The sequence below is a fragment of the Oryctolagus cuniculus genome, chromosome 17 (assembly GCF_964237555.1).
Source record: "Oryctolagus cuniculus chromosome 17, mOryCun1.1, whole genome shotgun sequence".
Classification (NCBI taxonomy): Eukaryota; Metazoa; Chordata; class Mammalia; order Lagomorpha; family Leporidae; genus Oryctolagus; species Oryctolagus cuniculus.
The window spans coordinates 53,898,740-53,921,318 of NC_091448.1; the positions used below are offsets into that span (position 1 = coordinate 53,898,740).

General features: G+C 48.0%; 1 protein-coding gene across 1 annotated transcript in view; it reads left to right on the forward strand.

Moving 5' to 3' along the window:
- Window positions 1-22,579, forward strand: part of CFAP52 (cilia and flagella associated protein 52) — a 60,370-nt gene that overhangs the window by 10,999 nt on the left and 26,792 nt on the right. Inside the window, exons 3-7 of the mRNA XM_002718974.5 lie at window positions 2,825-3,024; window positions 3,699-3,835; window positions 15,308-15,436; window positions 17,847-17,946; window positions 19,415-19,531. Of these exons, the coding sequence (XP_002719020.3) occupies window positions 2,825-3,024; window positions 3,699-3,835; window positions 15,308-15,436; window positions 17,847-17,946; window positions 19,415-19,531 (683 nt within the window). The remainder of the gene's footprint in view (window positions 1-2,824; window positions 3,025-3,698; window positions 3,836-15,307; window positions 15,437-17,846; window positions 17,947-19,414; window positions 19,532-22,579) is intronic.

The window sequence follows — 22,579 nt, forward strand, 5'->3', positions numbered from 1 at the left end:
CTCTGCTATGGCCTGGGAAAGCAGTAGAAAATGGCCCAAGTCTTTGAGCCCCTGTACCCGTGTGGGAGACCCAGAGGAAGCTCCTGGCTCCTGGCTTCAGATCAGAGCAGCTCTGCTGTTGTAGCCAATTGGAGAGTGAACCAACAGATGGAAGACTTCTGTGTGTGTGTGTGTGTGTGTAACTCTGATTCTCAAATAAATAAATCTTAAAAAAAAAGAAAAATGCTATGGGGGGGTCATAAAAATTATAATTATTAAATTAATCTATACACTTACTACCAATTCACTATAGAAGCTTGATTTTTAACTGACCTTAAAGTCGCTATTGTAAAATAAATATGACAAGTAACCAAAGCAGTTCTTTTTTTTTGAAAGGTTTATTTATTTATTTTGAATTCCATTTTTCTATGATCTTTTTGAAGTACCCTCCTGTAGGGAGATCATTTGATAATTTGTCTTTCTGTGGCTGGCTTCCTTCAGTTAGCACAATGTGCTCCGGTTTCAATTTCTAAAAATATGAACTAAATGACATTTTTCTGAACATTTTTTTCCAAAGGAAGACAGGGACCGGCATTTGGCTAGAAGTTAAGATTAGGTTAGAATGCCCACATCCCATATCAGAGTACCTGGGTTTGATCCCCAGCTCCGACTGCTGATTCTAGGTCCTTAGCAGACAATGGTAATGTCACAAATAATTGCATTTCTGCCACCCACATGGAAGATCTGGATTGAGTGCCCATCTCTCGGCTTCTGCCCAGCCCTGGCCATTGTGAGAATTTGGGGTGTGAACCATTAGATGGGAGTTCTCTGTCTTCTCTCCTTCTCTCTCTTTTTCTCTATAAATGCATATAACTCTCAAATTAAAAACAAAAACAAAAACATACAGGCCGACACCACGGCTCAATAGGCTAATCCTCTGCCTGCGGCGCCGGCACACTGGGTTCTAGTCCCGGTCAGGGCGCCGGATTCTCTCCCGGTTGCTCCTCTTCCAGGCCAGCTCTCTGCTGTGGCCCGGGAGTACAGTGGAGGATGGCCCAAGTTGTTGGGCCCTGCACCCCCATGGGAGACCAGGAGAAGCACCTGGCTCCTGCCTTCGGATCAGCGCAGTGTGCCGGCCGCAGTGCGCCGGCTGAGGCGGCCATTGGAGGGTGAACCAACGGCAAAGGAAGACCTTTCTCTCTGTCTCTCTCTCTCTCTCACTGTCCACTCTGCCTGTCAAAAAAAAAAAAAAAAAAAAAAACAAACAAACAAACAAAAAAACACCATACAAATGGCCAATGGGTTTATAAAAAGGTGCTCAACGTTATTACTCATCAGGGAAATGCAAATCAAAACCACACCAAGATGTCACTTCCTACCCTTTAGGATGTTATCAAAAAGACAAAAGCTAACAGGTACTGGTGAGAATGTGGAGAAAACAGACCTTTGTGGGTGGAAATGTCAGGTGCACAGCCATCATGGAAAACAGTGGAGCTTCCAGGACAGCTGTATGATCCAGCAATTCTACTTCTGGGTGCAGCCAAAGGAAAGGAAGTCAGCATCTTGGAGAGATCTCTGCACCCACCTGTTCCCAGCTGCATTATTCACAATAGCTGAGAAACAACCTAAATGTCTGTGGACAGGGGCCGGCGCTGTGGTGCAGAGGGTTAAAGCCCTGGCCTGAAGCGCCGGCATCCCATATGGGCGCTGGTTCTAGTCCAGGCTGCTCCTCTTCTGATCCAGCTTTCTGCTATGGCCTGGGAGAACAGTAGAAGATGGCCCAAGTTCTTGGGACCCTGTACTCACATGGGAGACCTGGAAGAAGCTCCTGGCTCCTGGCTCCTGGCTTCAGAGTGGCCCAGCTCCTGCTGCTGTGGCCATTTGGGGAGTGAACCAGCAGATGGAAGACCTCTCTCTGTCTACCTCTCTCTGTAACTCTGTCTTTCAAATAAATAAAATAAATCTTTTAAAAAAAATGTCTGTGGACAGGTGAATGGATAAGGAAAGAAGGAAGTCCTGCCATTTGCAACCATGGGGGTGAACTAAGAGGACGTCATGATTAGTGAAATAAGCAAGCCAAATGCTCATCGTCAGCCAACGTTTGCCTGAGGTTGCCCTGTGCCTTGCACTCATCCAGACAGGGGGTGCACACACCTGCACACATGCTTCGTTTTAAAGATTTATTTTTATGTATTTGAAATAAACACACACATACACATACAGTCACACACACACACACACACACACAGATAGACAGGGATCTTCCAGTCTGCTAGTTGACTCCCTAAATGCCTGCAACAGCCAGGCAGAGCCAGGAACTCCATCTGTGTCTCCCCCACGCGTGACAAGGACCCAAGTACTTGAGCTATCATCTGCTGCCTCTCAGGGTGCAAATTATCAGGAAGCTGGAGTCAGAAGCTGAGCTAGGAACCTGAGCTCAGGCACTCTGCTGTGGGTTGCGGGTGTCTAACCACTGTGCTGAGTGCCCACCCCTGTGCATGTTTCTTAGTAGGACAAGAGGGGGCTCTAGGAATTTTCTGTCCAAAGTGAGGTTCCTGGCCCAGTATCACGTGGGAGCTCGTTAGAAAGGCAGACCCTCAGCCCCCCCCAGACCTGACATCAGAACGTGCACTTAACAGGATCCCGTGGGGATGTGTTTGCACATTAAAGTTTGAGAAGCAATATGTCAGTCCAACCTTCTTGTCAGTACAATTACCGGTAGTCCCCAACATACTGTGTTTGATCTAAGGCTTGCTTGGAAAGTGTTGGCTCTTATAGTCAAGTGAAAAAAATCAGCAGCTACGATTGCCCCTGGTTATCATCATGCCCTGTCTCTCTCCTCCAGGACATGTGCCCACCGGCCTCAAGTGCCACCCCGACCAGGAGCACCTGATTTATCCCCTGGGTTGCACCATCCTCATTCAGGCCATAAACACCCACGAGCAGAATTTCCTGCACGGCCACGGTAACAATGTCTCCTGTTTGACCATCTCCAAGAACGGGAATTACATCGCCTCGGGACAGGTCACGTTCATGGGGTTCAAGGTGAATAATGTGAAAATGACCCCTGCGGCTCCCGAGAGGTGCCCCACTTCACACTGTTGGCCCTGTGCCGCCGGGAATCCTTGCCCTCCCTGCTTCTTGCTCTGGGCCTCTCCTGTAACCCACTTTCTTCATTCTGTCGTGAAGGGGTCCTGTGTGTCTATACCAGGTGTCGCCATCTGTGACCCGTATTGCTTCGGCACCAAAGTCCCTCCTACATCTGGTTCCGTTTGGTTGCTGTCATATTTCCAAGACATAACCTAATTTCTAAAAAAGTGACATTCTTGATTGTTTCTCACCGAGAGGGCTAGCTGTCTCCTCCGGTTCTATTGGAGTTGTGTTTACAGGGTACACACCTGGTGCAGTGGTGAAGAGGCCACTCGGGATGTGCACATCCCATAAGAGAGTGCCTGCTTGGGGCTGCAGCTGCTCCACTTCCGATCCGGCTGCCTGCTCATGTGCGCCCTGGGAGGCAGGAGGTGATGACTCTAGTACTTGGGTCCCTGCCACCCACCTGAGGCATGACTGAGTTCTTGGCTGCTGCAGACATTCGGAGAGTAAAGCAACTTACGGAAGATTTCTCTCCCTGCTCCCCCCTACCAACTTAAAAATTCAATAAGTAAATAGACAATAATTTAAATTTGATCTATGATCTAACGGTGCCTTCTTGCCTCCAGGCAGATATCATCTTGTGGGATTATAAGAAAAGGGAGCTGATTGCCCGGCTGTCACTTCACAAGGGCAAAATCGAAGCCCTGGCCTTCTCACCCAACGACTTGTACTTGGTATCACTAGGAGGCCCAGACGATGGAAGGTAAGGAAACGAAAGCAGGTTTACCCATTTCCTGCCGTGGCTGTCAACCAACCTGTCCCCGCTACTGTTCTCTCTGAGCCTGTCTGCATTGGAGAACGCATTAAAAACACAGAGAGTAGTGGTTCTGACCCCTGGCCACACGTTGAAATCACCCGAGCATGTTTAGAAAATGACCAGTGCCCGGCTCCACTTTCAGAGACTGGTTTGTTCTGCCTAGGTTCTAGGAGTTTGTAAGTTTCCCAGGTGATTGAGACATGCAGCTAAGTCCAAGATCCACTGCTGTCAAAGAAAGGCATCATTGTTGTCATCATCATTGACGTCAAAGGCAATGGCTTAGTTTCTTTGGAGCACTTACCATGAGGCAGGCATATACTGAGCGCTTCAGTGGCATTATCTCATGCAAACCTCCCAACAACTCCATGAAGTGGACGTTGTTGGCACCAGGTGACGGATGAGGAACTAAGGTCACCCTCTGAGAAGTAGCAGAGCCAGGGGACAAACCCTGGCATCATGGAAGACATCTTCAACTTGACCTTGCCAAGCCATGATCTCTGCCTTTGAGGAACTCACCGTCAGGTCCCGTGTATAGGGGAACACACAGGAATGATATGATGGGCAGGGAAGGTATATTAAAAAGTAGTCTATGAGGGTAATTCAAAACGTTTATGGAAAATAGAGTTAAAAGCTAAGTTTATTTTGGTACAAAATATCTTTTAAATCATGCGCAATTTTTCAGAGTGAACTTTCTGAAGACCCTCCATATACATGGATTTCAAAAAAAATTTGTACAAAAAATTTTCTAATTCCATTTTTCATGAACTTAAAGAAAAGTTTAATCAACAATAGGTGTGTCTGTTTGCGGACTTCACTGTGAAGTTTTAATATGTGTATGCAATGTGCAATGAACAGACCAAGGTAATCAATATCCCTCTTCTTTGGAGACTTGGAGCTTCTTTTTTTAAAAAAGATTTATTTTATTTATTTGAAAGATTTACAGAAAGAGGTAAGGACAGAGAGAGAGGTCTTCCATCTGCTGGTTCACTCCCCAGATGGCCTCAATGGCCAGAGCTGCACTGATCCAAAGCCAGGAGCTTCTTCCAGGTCTCCCATGTGGGTGCAGGGGCCCAAGGACTTGAGCCATCCTCTACTGCTATCCCAGGCCACAGCAGAGAGCTGGATCGGAAGAGGAGCAACCGGGACATGAGCCGGCACCCATATGGGACGCCTGCACTTCAGGCCAGGGCTTTAACCCGCTGCACCACAGCAGTAGCCCCTGGAGCTTCTTTGTTCTATTTGCTCACATAATATATACACTAGCTTATTGTGAACTGGTCTACCCATTATGCTGTGTAACACTAGGAACTTGCTCCTACTGAGTTGGTATGTGTTATCCAAACTCACTCTGTCCCCACACCCCTCCCAGCCTCTAATAACCATCACTCTGTGTACAGATTGAGGTTTTATGTATATGGGAGAGAATATGCAGTATTTGGCTCTGTGTCTGGCTTATTTCACTTAACATGATATCCTCCAGTGCCATCCATTTGGCTGCAAATGTCAGAATGTCGTTTTCTTATATAGCTGTACAGTAGTCCACAGTGTATGTATACTACATTTTCTTTATCTGTTCACCTGATGATGGACAGTTTGCTGGATTCCATATCTTGCTGTGATAAACACAGTGTGCTGGAGTAGGTATCTCTTTGATACAATGAGTCCATGTTTTTTGGTTATATGCTCAATAATGGGATTACTGGATCATATAACAGTTCTGTTTCTGGTTTTTAAAGGAATTTCCATGCTGATTTTTCATAGTGGCTGTACTGATTTACGTTCCCACCAACAGTGTGTAAGAGCTCCCCTTCCTGCACGTTCTTGCCAGTATTCATTATTTTCTGCCTCTGGTTATAGCCATTCTAACAGGGGTGGTTTCAATTTGCATTTCCCTGATGGCCAGTGATATTGAGCATTTATTCATTTGCCATTTGTATTTCTTCTGTTTATTCAAGTGCATTGCTTAACTGGGTTGGGTTGCGTGTATGTGTGTATGTATGTGTTGTTTATTGAAGTTCTTGATGCATTCTAGATGTTAATCCTTTGTCAGATAAGTAGTTTGCAAGCATTTTCTCCCATTCTGTCAGATGTCTCTTCAGTTTCTTAATTATTTCCTTTGCTGTGCAGAAGCTTCTCAGTTTGATAAAATCCAATTTGTCTAGTTTTACTTTTGTTGCCTGCACTTGTGGGGCTGTATCGAAAAAATCATTGCCTATACCAATGTCTAGAAGGGTTTCTTCTAGTAATTCCATAGTTCCAGGTCTTACATTTAGGCCTTTGAGCCATCTGTGGTTGATTGTTGTGTATAGTGAGATGTAGGGATCTAATTTCATTCCTCTGTATTTGGTATGCAGTTTTGCTAGCAATATATTTTGAAAAGCCTATCCTTTCTCCAGTGTATGTCCTTGGCACTTTTGTCAAAAATCAGTTGGTGGGGAGCCAGCTTCATGGCTGTGGTTAAGCTGCCGGGAGCTGGTACCTGCCCCAGCTGCTCCACTGCCAATCCAGCTTCCTGCTAGTACTCCTAGGAAAGCAGTGGAGGATAGGCCCAAGTGCTTAGGCCCCTGCTACCCATGTGGGAGACCTGGATGAAGCGCCTGGCTCCTGGCTTCAGCCTGTCCATGCCCTGACCACTGTGGCCATTTGGGGAGTGAAACAGCAAATGGAAGATCTCTCTCTTTGTCTGTCTCTCCCTTTCTCTATCACTATGCCTTTCAAGTAAATAAATAAATCTTCACCTGTCGCTCCCCCTCTTCGTGGAGGAACGACACAGGACCCTGCGCTGTTCTTTCGTCTGCTCGGCCCTCCCCGGGTTTGCTGCTGGTTCTTCCCGGGTTGGCTACTATCCCTTCCACCTCCGTGGAAGGGCAGTTCCCCCTGGCCACATTCCCCACTTCCGCAGGGGAGCGGCACACCGCCGGCCGGCTCTCTGGGGGGCTGCACGGGTTCCCTTAGATGTTCCCCATAGATGTTCCTGGTGCATGCCGTCTCTCTCCTCCTTTATAGTCCTCCTCCGCCAATCCCAACTCGGCTGCCCACACGCCGAGTACGCTGCTCTCCTCCAATCAGGAGCAAGTCCTACAGTTAATTGGTTGAACTGGAGGCAGCTGTGCGGAAGCTGTTTACTTCTCTCCCAGCGCCATATTGTGGGAGAGCAGATGCATAGAATAAGTCTTAATTCCAGTAACAGTCTAGTCCGAGCTGCTCCCCACAGATCCCCCTTTCTTTTTATTTTTTTGGCGTTGATACGCGCCTGTCTTCGGTGTCCCGCAGCACACACTCTGCTCTACTTGCTAGAGTTGCCACAGGCTCTTACAAGTCCTATCCATCAGGCAAACCGAATCCGGGTCCTCTCTTCGCCATGTTGTGAGGAGGTTTTTAGGCGCTGATGCGTGCCTGTGTTCGGTGCCCTGCAGCGCATGCTCTGCTCTGCCTGCAGGGGACTTACAAGACCTATCAGGCAAACCGAATCCAAGCCTTCTCATTGCCTTATTGTGGGGGAGACTTATTAGTGTTGGTTCGTGCCTATCTTCGGTGACCTGCAGCTCATACTCTGGTCGAGCTTTGCTGGCGCTTACCGCCTTAAATCAGGCAGACCGAATCCAAGCCTCCTAATTGTTGCATTGTGGGGAAGCTTTACTGATGTTAATTCGTGCCTGTCTTCGGTGACCTGCGGCTAGCCGCCCAGGTGCTCATCGCCTCACTAATCGGGCAGACCGAATCCAAGCCTTCTAATTGGCATGTTGAGGGGAGGCCTTATTTCTCTCTATTTCTCTATCTCCGGGCATTCCTATTTCTCCCATTTTACTTCTATCTTCCAGCATTCCTATTTCTCTCACTTTACTTCTAAAACTTCTGTTTCTCTTATCCCTGCGGCTTTCCGGCACCTCGCCCCGCCGGCGGGTTCCCGGCTCTGCGCCGCTTCAGCCCGCACGCCTCTCTCATCTGCGCAGCTTCCCGGCTTTGCGCGGCTCGGCTTCGCGCGCTCCGCGGTCTCCACGCTTAACCCTTTCGCGTCTGAACCACGGCCTACGCCAGCGTTCCCTATCTATTCACGCCCCGTGCTCTCTCTGCACGTGGCGGCTTCCGCGAGTAACACAGCGTAGCTTGCGTCTCCACCACTAGCATTCAATCCAAGTTCCCCGGGCTAGCCTGGCGAATTCAACCCAGCGTACGTCTCCGCCCCCACGATTTGGCTTCCCGTCCTTTGCTCCCCGGGCTAATCAGACGGATCCCAATCTGGCTTGCGTCTCAGCTTCTGGTTTCAACTTTTCGCCCCCTATTCCCGGGCTAACTTGAGAACCCCAAAGTGGCTTTCGTTTCCGCCTTGGCCTGCCCCCCGCGGCTTCAATTTCCCTAACATTTTTCTCTACCCGGTATGTTTCCCCAAGCTTTCCTCCAACAATACTCCTCCCTCATTTCTCCTGGCCTCTCCCCACAGTCCGCGTCCGAGTCTGTTTGTTCTAGCGTTCACTTTCGCTTTCGACCTTAGAGATTTCTCCCAGCTTCCCCCCGTAGTCCGTATCTGAGTCTATGCCTAGGCTTTCAATAGCTTCTTCCGGCTCCTTTTTCGTCCGGCTTTTCCCTAGGCTGTTTGCTAGTCTCTCTCTCCGATATTTTCCCTAGGCTGTTTGCTAGTTTCTCTCTCCGATATTTTCCCTAGTTCTTCCCGTTTCTTCCCTCTTAAGTTTGCTATCCGACCTAGGTTTCCTAATCCGAGTCATTTCTTCCCTCCTAAGTTTCCTATCCGCCCTAGGTTTCCTATCCGAGTCAGGTTTCCTATCCGAGTCACGTTTCTTCCCTCCTAAGTTTTCTATCCGTCCTAGGTTTCCTATCCGAGCTAGGTTTCCTATCCGTCCTAGGTTTTCTATCCGAGTCATTTCTTCCCTCCTAAGTTTCCTATCCGAGTCACGGCACCATTATGTCGCTCCCCCTCTTCGTGGAGGAACGACACAGGACCCTGCGCTGTTCTTTCGTCTGCTCGACCCTCCCCGGGTTTGCTGCTGGTTCTTCCCGGGTTGGCTACTATCCCTTCCACCTCCGTGGAAGGGCAGTTCCCCCTGGCCACATTCCCCACTTCCGCAGGGGAGCGGCACACCGCCGGCCGGCTCTCTGGGGGGCTGCACGGGTTCCCTTAGATGTTCCCCATAGATGTTCCTGGTGCATGCCGTCTCTCTCCTCCTTTATAGTCCTCCTCCGCCAATCCCAACTCGGCTGCCCACACGCCGAGTACGCTGCTCTCCTCCAATCAGGAGCAAGTCCTACAGTTAATTGGTTGAACTGGAGGCAGCTGTGCGGAAGCTGTTTACTTCTCTCCCAGCGCCATATTGTGGGAGAGCAGATGCATAGAATAAGTCTTAATTCCAGTAACAGTCTAGTCCGAGCTGCTCCCCACATTCACCAAAAAAAAAAAAAAATCGATTGGTGGAGTTGATATTGCAGCATAGGGGTTTAGCTGCCACCTGCAATGTTGGCACCCCATTCGGGTACTGATTCAAGTCTCAGTTGCTCTGCTATTGATCCAGCTCCCTACTAATGTTCCTGAGAAAGCAGCAATGATGACCCAAGTATTTGGGGCCCTTCTGCCCATATGGGAGTCCTGGATGGAGTTCCAGGTTCCTGGCTTTGACTTGGCTCAGCCCCAGCCATGGCAGCCTTTTAGGGAGTAAATCAGCCAGATGGAGGATCCGTGTGTGTGTGTGTGTATGTGTATAACTATACCTTTCAAATAAAAAAAATCAATTGACTATATCTATGTGGATTAATTTCTGGGTTCTCTCTTCTATTCCATTGATCTATGTGTCAGTATTTATGCCAGTACCATGCTGTTGTAATTATTGTAGTTTTGTAGTACTTTTTGAAATCAATTGTTGATACCCCCAGCACCCAAAGCCAGGAGCCAGGAGCTTCATCTGGGTCTCCCATGTGGGTGCAGGTGCCCAAGTACTTGGGCCATCGTCTGCTGCCTTCACAGGCACATTATCAAGAAGCTGGATGGAAAGGAGAGCAGCTGGGACTTGAACCGGCACTCCAGTATGGGATGCCAGTGTTGCACGTGGTGGCTTAACCCGCTGCACCACAACACTGGCCCCTCTTCTCTTTCTATTTTGTGTATCTGCTGTGTTAGTGGATTTTGTACTGTCCTGTGTCTTTGTGATGGTTATCATGATCCTTTTACTCCTAACGTAAGACCCTCTTCAGGATTTCTTATAAGGCTGGTCTGGTGGTGATGAAGTCTCTCAGTTTGTGTTTGGAAAATACTTTATTTCTCCTTCACTTCTAAAGGGCAGCTTCACTGGATATAGTATTCTTAGTTAGAAGGTTCTTTTTTTTTTTTTTTTAATTTCTCTTTCAGGACCTTGATCGTATCATCTCTTCTGCCCTGTGCAGTATCTGTTGTTAGTCAAATGGGTTTTCCTTCATATGTAACTTTACATTTTTATCTCATTGTCTTTGGGACTCTCCTTACTCTTAACTTCTGACAGTTTGACTATACTGTACCTTAGAGGATGTGTTTTTAGTTGAATCTGGTTGGTGCTCCTTGAGCTTCCTGTATCTGAATGTCCATATCTCCTAAAAGATTTGGGAATTTTTCTACTATTATGTCATTAAATAGGATCTCAGTGCTTTTCCCTTCTCTCCTACTTCAGGTATCAAGTAATAGGAATATTCATTCACTTAATGGTAAAACACACTCTTCTTTTTATTTTTGTCTAGCTGTATTATTTAAAAAGTCTTGTCCTTAAGTTTTGGGATGGTTGTTCTGTTGTTGAAATTTTTTTTTTTTTATTTCATTGACCTAAGTTTTCAGTTCCGGAATCTCCGGCTGATTCTTCTCAGTGATTTCTGTCTCTTTGCTGAACATCTCATCCGTATCACACATTGTTTTCCTCATTTCTCTGAACCAGATCCCCTTGCATCTGGTTGAATTTCCTGAGGATCCTTATTTTGAATTCCTTTTCGGGCACTTCATAGCTTTCCTTCAGATAGCGATCTGTTCCTGGAGCACTGTTGTGTCCTTTCGCAGGTGTCCCACTTGCTTGCTTTTTCATGTTTCCGGTGTCCCTACGCTGCAGCCTGCACATCTGGTGTAGCAGTTCCTTCTTCCTCACGGAGTAGCTTTTGTTGGAAAAGGCTTTCTGTTCAGATGGGATGCAAGGTGTCAGTTGAGCCGTTGCTTTGGCTTTGATTCGAGGTGAGCCCAGAAGGGTAACCGCTGAGTGATTTCTTCAGCCGTCACCAGTGTCAGCAGTGTCTGGGAACGCTATAGTTATCGAGTTTGCAAAAGTTCATTTTTCATGTTGGGAAGAGCAATCAGTTCGGTACATATCCCTGTGTAAATGTTGAAGGAACATAATCTGTAGAAGGAAAATAACACTCAAGTCTTGTGTAAGAGTTAATGTCTGGGTAGACTTTTACGTATTTCCTTGTTTGAGCTTTCGAGGGTTGTCACAAAGGAAGTTAGTATGTATGTGCAGTTAACATGTTTACAGTTCTTTTAATACGTGAAAGTCAATAAAATTTTCATTATTTTTCTTCCTCCAGTAGTCCTGTGTGACCGGTCATAACTTCCCCAGGCCGTTTCTGATTGTTTTGATGAGAAACATGTGCAGAAATCTTCTGTTAGCATTGTTAGCTCAACTTAAAGCAGCCGTTCTCAACTTGGAGCAAATAATGACCTGGGGAGATTTTAAAAACACCGATGCCTGTGTCCTACCCCCAGGGATGCTCTACCTCCTTCCAGAGGGACTAGGCTTTGGTCCCTAAGCCAAGGTTAATGTAGCAAAATTGTTCATCTGCTTTGTGAGTGTAAACTTGATTTTAGGCTGTTTAAAATTTGTTTACAGAAAATTGGAGAATTTTGAGAAGCCCGAAGGAAAACAAACCTTTTTCTACTCAGAAAGCGCAACAGGCTCATTTCTGAACAGTCCCTGTGGTGCAGAGGATGCGGTTCTGCACATGGCTTTGGACAATCAGGGGTCGGCCCTGAATGTGTGGGGAGGGTTCACTCTACCCAAACCGCCTCGCGCTACTCAGAGGTTCGGAAACAGCAAGGGAGCTACAAATTATGGTGGGCATCCTACAGTCTGCGTCTAACTTTCGTATTTTGTAGCCTTCTCATGACATTCTTTTGCATTGAGGTGATCAGCCATCCATGCTGTAACACAGCCTACTGTGTGGCTAGCTTCTACCATAAATGTCTTCTGTTTGTGTCCATGTGGCTTCTTGTTTCTCATTCTTCCTAATGACTGCAGAGTGCTGTGTTGTACAGATGTGCAGGAATTTATTTGGCCAGCTCTCTCTGTGTGAGGGCACTTCATTTTTAAATCTGAAATTTGGTTTTGAAAAAATTAAAGCTACCCCTAGCCACGGTTTCTAAAGAAACTGTGTCGTCCTGCTGTGCAAAAGGATCCAAGATTCCAAGTATGTTTCCCAGAGCCATTCTACAAAGGCACTTGGCTTTTTTTCTCCCTTGATTGAGATTTATCTCACACACTATAAAGTTCACCTGTTTACAGTTTGTAACTATATATTGTATAGTTGAGTGGCTTTTAGTGTATTCACAGACTTTTCAACAATTGCTGTGATCAATTCTGAAGCTTTTTTTTTTTTTTTTTTTTTTGAGAGGCAGAGTGGACAGTGAAAGAGAGAGAGACAGAGAGAAAGGTCTTCCTTTGCCGTTGGTTCACCCTCCAATGGCCACCGCGGCTGGCGCACTGAGGCCGGCACACTGCACTGATCCGATGGCAGGAGCCAGGTGCTTCTCCTGGTCTCCCATGGGGTGCAGGGCCCAAGCACTTGGGCCATCCTCCACTGCACTCCCTGGCCACAGCAGAGAGCTGGCCTGGAAGAGGAGCAACCAGGACAGAATCCGGCACCCTGACCGGGACTAGACCCTGTATGCCAGCGCCGCAAGGCGGAGGATTAGCCTAGTGAGCCACGGCGCCAGCCAATTCTGAAGCATTTTAAATACCCCAGTAACTCCCTGTCTAGGGCCAGCATTGTGGCACAGCGGGTAAAGCCGCCACCTATAGCGCCAGCACCAGCATTCCATATGGGCACCAGTTTGAGTCCCAGCTGTTCCATTTCTGGTCCAGCTCTCTGCTAATGTGCCTGGGAAGGCAGCAGAAGATGGCCCAAGTCTTTGGGCCCCTGCACCCATGTGGGAGACCCACAGGAGGCTCCTGGCTTCTCTCTGGCCCAGCCCTGGTCATTGCAACCACTTGGAGTGTAGACCAGGAGACAGAAGATATAAATCTCTCTCTCTTCTCTCTCTCTGTCTCTGTAACTCTTTCTTTTTTTTTTTTTTTTAAAGATTTATTTATTTTACTTGAAAGTCAGTTTTACAGAGAGGCACAGAGAGAGAGAGACGGGGGTCTTACATACGCTGGTTCACTCCCCAAATGGCTGCAATGGCCTGAGCTGCACCAATCTGAAGCTGGGAGCCAGAAGCTTCTTCTGGGTCTCCCACGTGGGTACAGGGGCCCAAAGACTTGCGCCATCTTCTACTGCTTTCCCAGGCCATAGCAGAGAGCTGCATCAGAAGTGGGGCTGCTGGGACTTGAGCTGGTCCCCATATGGGATGCCGGCACCACAGGCGGCAGCTTTACCCACTACACCACAGCGCCAGCCCCTCTACCTTTCAAATAAATAAAATACACCTTTGAAAAAGCAGCTCCCTCTCCACTGACTATCACTCCCCATCGCTCCTCCCTGTGGCTCTAGGCACCTACTGATGTATTCTCTGTGTCTGCAGAGCTGCCTGCTATTGATGTTGGACATAAATGGAACCATACAGTACGTGGCCTTTTCATGACTGGCTTCCTTCCCTGAAAAAAAATGCTTTTAAGGCTCAGCCCCTGTGGCACAAAGCAGCATGTCACTTTTCATTGTCCAGTAGTATTCCTTTGTGCAGATGTCCCACATTTTCTTTACCCGTACGTCAGATGAAGGACTTTTGGGTCACTTCCACTTTTAAGCTGTGATGAGCAATCCTGCTGTGAACATGCATGGACGAGATTTCATGTGGACATGTTGTTGTTTCTCACAGATACAAGGCTCCTGATTTTCACAGTCTTTGTTTTTCAGTTCATACTCTCGATATCGTTTTAACTTTTTTTTAAGTGACTGGCCTCTCAGTTTTTCTACTGTAGATGGCATCAGTCAGTTTCTGTCATGAAAAAAGAAGAAGATGCAGCTTCCTGCTTCCCCATTCTGGGGGATCTTGGGTGTCCCTGGATTTTAAAGAGCACCTGCGATCATACGTTCCATATGTAGGAAGGTGGGGCCATACAGACAGGCGTGTGTTCACGTCAGCAAGATTGGTACACTCCGCACTGTTTCCCTTTAGATATTTTGATTCAGGGCTGGCACTGTGGAGTAGCAGGTAAAGCTGCCACTTGCAGTGCCGGCATCCCATGTGGGCGCCAGTTCGAGTCCCGGCTGCTCCACTTCCAATCCAGCTCTCTGCTATGGCCTGGGAAAGCAGTGGAAGATGGCCCAAGTCCTTGCACCCCCACACCCACATGGGAGACTTGGAGGAAGCTCCTGGCTCCTGACTTCTGATTGGTCCATCTTTGGCCATTGTGGCCAACTGGGGAGTGAACCAGTGGATGGAAGACCTCTCTCTCTCTCTCTCTCTCTCTCTCTCTCTCTCTCTCTGTCTCTCTCTCTCTCTGCTTCAGCTTTTCTGTAACTCTGCCTTTCAAATAAAATATTTTTAAATAAATAAAAAAATAAATATTTGGATTCAAATGTTTGACATCACATCCTCTACTTTCCCAGAATTTTTTGGTCCCATTGCTCAGATATTATTCAGCTGAGGACAAGGTTTTACACAACTGTACCCAGCAAGAAGAAAACACGGCTCTGAACAAAGCGTAGTCCCCAGCCAGCAGCGTTTGCTTTATCTGGAACTTGTGAGAAAAGTGCCTCCCCCAGCCCACCCCAGCACTACTGAACCACAAACTCTGGGGCTGGGACCCCACAGTCTGGGTTTGACTAATCCGCAGTCTGATGCAGGTGCATGTTCATGTTCAAGTTCCAGAACGCTGCCCTATGTCATCCTCTTCGTTGCATTCTTTTTTTCTTTTTCTGGAATACATTCCCAAGAAAGATTTTTACCCACGATGCCTGCGTGGTAAATTTTGCTTTACGCATCTGAAAATGCCGTCACATGAACATCTCGTGTGATTGGTGAGCTCACAGCTTTCCTCCAGACTTTTGAAGTGTCACTCGTGCGTTTTGGCACTGTGTTGGGCGGGGGAGGGGGTCGCCAACGTCATTTTTTGCTGTTGTTCCTTTGTGAGTAACCTACGTTGTTTCTCCTTTCTAGAACCACTCAAACGGTTGTTTCTTATTCTGAAAGCCTGTTTTTCCCCCGATTTTTCCCCCCTCTGGTCCTTCCCGTCTGGGCAGCGTGGTGGTATGGAGCACAGCCAAGAGAGAGGCCATCTGCGGCAGCCCCGCGGCCGGCCTCAACGTCGGCAACGCCACCACCGTGGTCTTCTCCAGGTGCCGGGACGAGATGTTCGTCACTGCTGGGAAGTACGTGCCTGCGGCTCGCGTTGTCAGAACCCATGGGTTCCTCTGCTTTCCTGTGCAGGAAACGGGGTCTTGCCAGTCTGGGAGAACAAATCCCTTACACCGGAACTGTTGTGACTGTCGTGACCTTGTCGTCCCTAAAAGTCCTTTCGGCCAGAAGCAGTCTAAATACGGCCGTTTGGAAATTCTGTGGTTCCTGCAGGAGAGACTCCGCGTGCCTGCAAAGCTCAGCTCAGCTTGCTTCTTTGTCGCTGAGAACGCGTTATCTCCCATCTACGCTCACGGAGTAATTTGCACAATTGCACAGATTCATTTGCTGCTTGATATTTCTTACCACCTGCTCTTGATTTGGGTCTCAGGAAATGATAGTTTGCAAGGGAACTGTGCCAGCAAGTTTCAGATGTTTAGACTATCAACCATATGAGATCATTTCCAGGAGGGTCAACTTCAAAAAAAAAAAAAAAAAGATTTATTTTATTTATTTGAAAGGCAGAAAGGTAGGGAGAGAGAAAGAGATATCTTCCATCTACTGGCTCATTTCCCAAATGGCTGCAACAGCCAGAGCTGGGCCAGACTGAAGCCAGGCACCTAGAACTGTACCTGGTTCTCCCACATCGGTGCAGAGACCCAGGAAATTGGGCCATCATCCACTGCTTTCCCAGGTACATTAGCAGAGAGCTGCTAATGAGAATTGGAACAGCTGGGACTTGAACTGGCGCTCTGATGTGGGGTGCTGGCATTGCAAGTGGCGGCTTAAGTCACAGCACCCGCCCCAAGTCGGGTCAGCTTTAACCAGCGCATGGTGACCAAGCTGAGCATCTGAACAAAGACCAGCATCTAACAGATTCACAATCAGAACCACAGTTGGAGTCTAAAGGGGAGGCTCAACATGTATAAAATTGTGCTTTTAAAAAACATCCTGCGCTCAGGGCCGGCGCTGTGGTGTAGCAGCTAAAGCTGCCGCCTGCAGTGCCAACATCACATATGGGCGCCAGTTCGAGTCCCAGCTGTTCCACTTCCGAGCCAGCTCCCTGCTGTGGCCTGGGAAAGCAGTAGAAAATGGCTCAAGTCCTTGGGCCCCTGCACCCATGTGGGAGACCCAGAAGAGGCTCCTGGCTCCTGGCTTCAGATTGGCCTAGCTCCAGCCATTGTGGCCAACTGGGGAGTGAACCAGCAGATGGAAGACCTCTCTCTCTCTCTCTATCTGCCTCTCCTTCTCTCTCTTTGTAACTCTGACTTTCAAATAAATAAATACATCTAATATGTTATATATATATATATATATATATATCCTGCACCAAGTCAGAAGGGAAAAATCTGAAAACAGGACTGAACCAAAGTGTACATGTGTGTTGGATGGAACTGACCTTTCCAGTCCGCCTGTGAAAGGTGCAAGCTGTTGGCTGCTTTTGCTGTCAGACTGCAGCATTTGTGCTGTGCTATGTCTCTCTTCCATCCCATCCCCGCCTTGGCGATGTGCAGTGTGCATTTGTTTCATGGCTAATTCCGAGGGCGGACTCATTCAGGGGCTGTGAAACTCACTGACCAACTTGAAAGCCAACCCCTACCCGGTAAATTGGTTTTTGTTTTGTTTTTTAAGATTTAGTTATGGCCGGCGCCGCAGCTCAATAGGCTAATCCTCCACCTAGCGGCACCGGCACACCGGGTTCTAGTTCTGGTCGGGGCGCTGGATTCTGTCCCAGTTGCCCCTCTTCCAGGCCAGCTCTCTGCTGTGGCCCGGGAGTGCAGTGGAGGATGGCCCAAGTACTTGGGCCCTGCACCCCATGGGAGACCAGGAGAAGCACCTGGCTCCTGCCTTCGGATCAGCGCAGTGTGCCGGCCGCAGCGCACCAGCCATGGTGGCCATTGGAGGGTGAACCAACGGCAAAAGGAAGACCTTTCTCTCTGTCTCTCTCTCTCTCTCACTGTCCACTCTGCCTGTCAAAAAAAAAAAAAAAAAAAAAAAGATTTAGTTATTTATTTGAAAGAGTGACAGAGAGGGAAAAACAGAGAGACAGAGAATCTTCCATTTACTGGTTCACTTCCCATATGGCCACTACAGCCAGGGCTGGGCCAGACCAAAGCCAGGATCCTGGGACTCCATCCAGGTCTCGCATGTGGATGGCAGGGGCCCAAGCATTGGAGCCATCTTCCTCTGCTTTCCCAGTGTCATTAGCAAGGAGCTGGATTGGAAGCCGAGCAGCCAGGATTCCAAATTGGCACCCATAAGGTGTCGCAGGCAGCAGCTTAACCCACTGTACTACAACACTGTCCCCTAGATGATTAAACTTTAAAAAAAAAAAGTGTTAGCACTCTTACCTTCAGCGTCTCCTTCAAGAGAATATAAAAAGAAAAAAAAAAGATGAATATTAAATGTGTGTTTATATGAATATGATTTTTTTTTTCATTTTAGTGGGACAATTCGAGTATGGGAACTGGATCTTCCAAACAGAAAAATCTGGCCAACTGAGTGCCAGACAGGACAGATGAAAAGGATAGTCATGAGCATTGCCGTAGGTGTTAACTTCAAGCGCTATTTTAAGGAACTATTAGTGCATGCGCCTGGGGAGAAGGGGAGGTGTGGACACATGGGCTGTTGATGAAGAGACACAGGTGAGAGAGCATCTCACTTCTGCAGACCAGGAGACACTGCCTAGACACAGCCTGGGGCGGTCTGGCTCACTGGGACCCGGGCTGTCATCGGACAGCCAAAGCCTGCTCGCCAGAGGGAAGTGTTGCAGCTGGGTGCCACGCAGAGCCTGCAACACATCCCTATGCCACCCGTGTTATTTCTGCCACCGGGAATAAAATCTCTTAACAATGAAATTCACTGTTGAAATGCAGTCTCTCCCACAAAGAGCAATTATTCATATATTTAAGATGGGTATTCCTACACTCGTACTTACAACTTCATTCTCCACTTACTCCTCTTGTTGGACACATAGTCACTTTATAGACATGGGAAAAGGTGAATGTATCTTCTTTTATCCCGGGAGCCCATTGCAGAAGTCTGAACAGTCTACACTGGCAGAGATGCATGTTCACGTCACATCAGACTCAAATAGATTTTCAGACCCGATTGTGCAAGAGAATCACTGGATTCCAGTATTTCCTCCAGTTCTTTGTTTGTTTGTTCCAGATTTATTTTATTTATTTGAAAGGCAGAGTTACAGAGAGAAAGACACACATAGAGAAAAAAAATCTTCTGTCCACTGGTTTACTCTCTAAATGGCTACAACAGCTGGGCTGGGCCAGGCTAAAGCCAGGAGCCAGGAGCTGTATCTGGGTTTCCCACGTGGGTGGCAGGGACCCAAGTACTGGGGCCACCTTCCAATGCTTTCCCTTGTGCATTAGCAGGGAGCAGGACAGGAAGTGGAGCAGCCGGGACTTGAACCTACGCTCACATGGGATGCTGGTGTTCCAGGCGGCAGCTTAGCCTGCTGTGCCACAACGTCGGCCCCTTCCTCCAGCTCTTTTTTTTTTTTTTTTTAATTAATTATTTATTCGAAAGGCAGAGTTACAGAGAGCCAGAGGCAGAGAGAGAAAGAGGTCTTCCTTCTGCTGGTTCCTCCCCAGATGGCCTCAGTGGCTAGAGCTGTGCCAATCTGGAGCCAGGAGCTTCTTCTGGGTCTCCCGTGGGTGCAGGGGCCCAAGGACTTGGGCCATCTTCTGCTGCTTTCCCAGGCCACAGCAGAGAACTGGGTCTGAAGTGAAGCAGGCAGGACTCGAACCCACGTCCATACGGGATCCCAGCACTGCAGGTGGCGGCTTTACCCACTACGCCACAGCACCGGCCTCCCTCCAGATCTATGTTTGGTTCTAATCCTGCTCACCTTTGAGTCTGGGGACATGGACGTAGGCATGAGCTTCTCTGTAAGTCTTCCTTGGGGTTTCAGGCAAGGCTCATGCCCCCTCTAATCGGGGCCCACTGGCGCCCCTAGGCCAGGCAGCTCCTTAGGTTTCTTTGCCTCGCTTCCCCAGATGGCCGACGACGACAGCTTTTTCTACCTTGGCACCACGACTGGAGATATCCTAAAAATGAACCCCAGGACCAAACTGCTGGCCGACACTGGACCCGTGAAGGACAAGTATAGTCTGGTGAGTGGACCCTCACAGCCTGCTCTGCTCTGACCACCTCTTCCCCCAACTGGCAGCACCGACTCTCGTTAAGAAAAACATCTACAGACTAGAGAAAGAGTGACGAATGCAAGGCCACACCTAAATTTGCCAAGTGCACCGGCTGCTTCTCTCCGTAAGCCCTCATTTCTAGCAGAGTCACTCCTAGGTGTCTGCAGTTAGGGACTCAGAACCACACCCCTTTGTTAGCTCTTCAGAGCACGGTGCAATTTGTAGTCATGTTGGTTTACGTCATAACACTGCTATGTCCAGCACTCCAGAAACTTCCGAGGGCTGCTTCTACTAAACTTTTGAGTTTGAAGGCTTGTGCTGCATTCTGCATCTGCCTATCTCATTTCTGATAACAGAACAGATGGCTCTAACTAAGCTTAGATGCTTCTCCACTGAACATATATTCTCAAGAAACCTTGAAGTGCAGCACAGAGCTCCTGGGAAAATGTCAGGGTTTTCTTAATCATATAATCATTTAATATTCAAGCCTTTGAGGTGATCCATAAAGATAGGAGGAAGCTCTAGAAGAAGGGGAGAGGAGTTTAAAATAATCCCACGGGAGATTAAAGGGTGCCCCGATCAATGTTTTTCAAATTATTTACTTTTTTAAAGATTTAGTTTGTTAACTGAAAGGCAGAGTGACAGAGAGAGAAAGAGAGACAGAGAACTAGAAAGAGACATTCCATATGTTGGTTCACTCCATGAATGCCCAAAACAGCTAGAGCTGGGCCCAGGCCCTTAATATCAATTGTCCACATGAGTGGCAGGGACCAAGTACTTGGGTCATCGTCTGCTGCTTTCCCAGGTGCATTAGCAGGGAGCTGAATTGGAAGTGGAGTAAATGAGACTCCGCTTACTTGCCATTTCCAAATGGCACTCCCATTTGTGATGCTGGTATCATGAGTGGCAGCTTAGCCCAGTGTGCCACAATACTGGCCCGTCAAGTTATTTTGGGGTGAGGGAATTCCAATATATTAAAAAAATAAAATTAAAGTGCATCAAGTTCAAGGAGGGCAAGGCTTGGAGCCCGCCGGTTCTAACTCTTGAGACACTTTCAAAGGACTTCACAAAGCCCTACCTAAAGCTACTGTTGTACCTTCTCAAGAGTTGGGGATCAAGAGCCTGTCCAGAAAAGACACTGGCTTTGTCAGCGTCCCGCAGACCTTTGGCACTTACGTGTCCTACGGATGTTTTCATTCCCAACCACTCAGGTCTGATGGGAAATTCCACAAGGCAGTGGTCCCAAGACCCCTTTTATAGGAGTGGAGAGAAAATAATGCATCTGGAGTAAAGGGATGGGAAGTGCCACTGAAGACGTCTGTTTCGAGTATCTTGGGAAGTTACCTGTTTGAACTTTTGCTTAAGTATTTGCTCTGTGGTTAGAGGGAAACTTAGAAAGGCTTAAAATTGAGCTATGAGGCTTCAGTACCAAAGTAAAGATGATGGTGATGATGACGATGGTGGTGGTGGTGGAGGTATATCTTGTACAAGATCTCTATGAGGAAAACTACAAAACTCTGATGAAAGAAAGCAGAGAACTAAATAAATGGGGATATAGTCCATGATCATGGATAGGAAGATTCAATGCAGCAGTAATAGCTCAGATGGTTGAATTCTTGATACCCATGTGGGAAGCCTGGATTGCATTTCTGGGTCCAGCTTCAGGTCTGGACCAGCCCCAGCCATTGTAGGCATTTAAACTATCAGATAGGATCTCTCTCTCTCTCTCTCTCTCTCTCTTTCCCTTTCTCCCTCTTCCTCTCAAAAATATTTAATTAAAATTTTTTTAAATAAAATAAAGTTCATATAGGGAGGCAGAAGACCCAGAATAACTGACATAATACTGAAGAAGAATAAAGCGGGAGGAGTGACACTGACCAATTTCTTTCTTTTTTAAAGATTGATTTATTTATTTGAAAGTCAGAGTCACAGAGAGAGAGAGAGGAGAGGCAGAGAGAGAGAGAGAGAGAGAGGTCTTCCATCCACTGGTTCACTCCTCAATTGGCCACAACCGCCGGAACTGCACCAATCCGAAGCCAGGAGCCAGGAGCTTCTTCCGGGTCTCCCACGTGGGTGCAGGGGCCCAAGCACTTGGGCCATCTTCTACTGCTTTCCCAGGCCATAGCAGAGAGCTGGATCAGAAGTGGAGCAGCCGGGACTAGAACCGGCGCCTATTTGGGATGCCCGTGCTGCAGGCAGCAGCTTTACCCCCTACACCACAGCGCCGGCCCCCGCCTTTTTTCTTGTTTATGATTTTATTTATTTATTTGAGAGGTAGAGTTACAGAGAGAGAGGGGGACAGAGAGGAAGATTTTACTTCCGCTGGTTCACTCCCCAATCGGCTGCAATGACCGGAGCTGCGCCCATCCAAACCCAGGAGCCAGGAGCTTCTTCCAGTCTCCCATGTGGGTGCAGGGGCCCGAGCACTTGGGCCATCTTCCACTGCTTTCCCAGGCCATAGCAGAGAGCTGGATCAAAAGTGGAGCAGCCGGGACTTGAACTGGTGCCCATATGGGATGCCAACGCTTTAGGCCAGGACGTAACCCGCTGCTCCACAGCACCATCCCTGACACTAACCAGTTTTGAGACTTCCCAAAAAGCTACAGAAATCAAGGCAGTGTGGTGTCGGTGAAAGCAGAGACAGATAACTCCATGGAATATAATAGAAATCGGCCCGAATAAATAATGTCAGCTGATCTTTAATAGAGGAGCAAAGGCAAAACAGTGGAGAAGAGATAGGCTTTCAATAAATAGTGCTAGAGGGGCCGGTGGGAGCTCTAGTGTAGTACTTTAACCCTCCACCTGTGGTGCCAGCATCCCATATGGGCACCTGTTCTAGTCCTGGCTGCTCCTCTTCCAATCCAGTTCTCTGCTATGGCCTGGGAAAGCAGTGGAAGATGGCCCAAGTGCTTGGGCCCCTGCACCCACATGGGAGACCCAGAAAAAGCTCCTGGCTCCCGCTTCAGATCAACCCAGCTCCGACCATTGCTGCCATTCGGGGAGCGAACCAGTGGATGA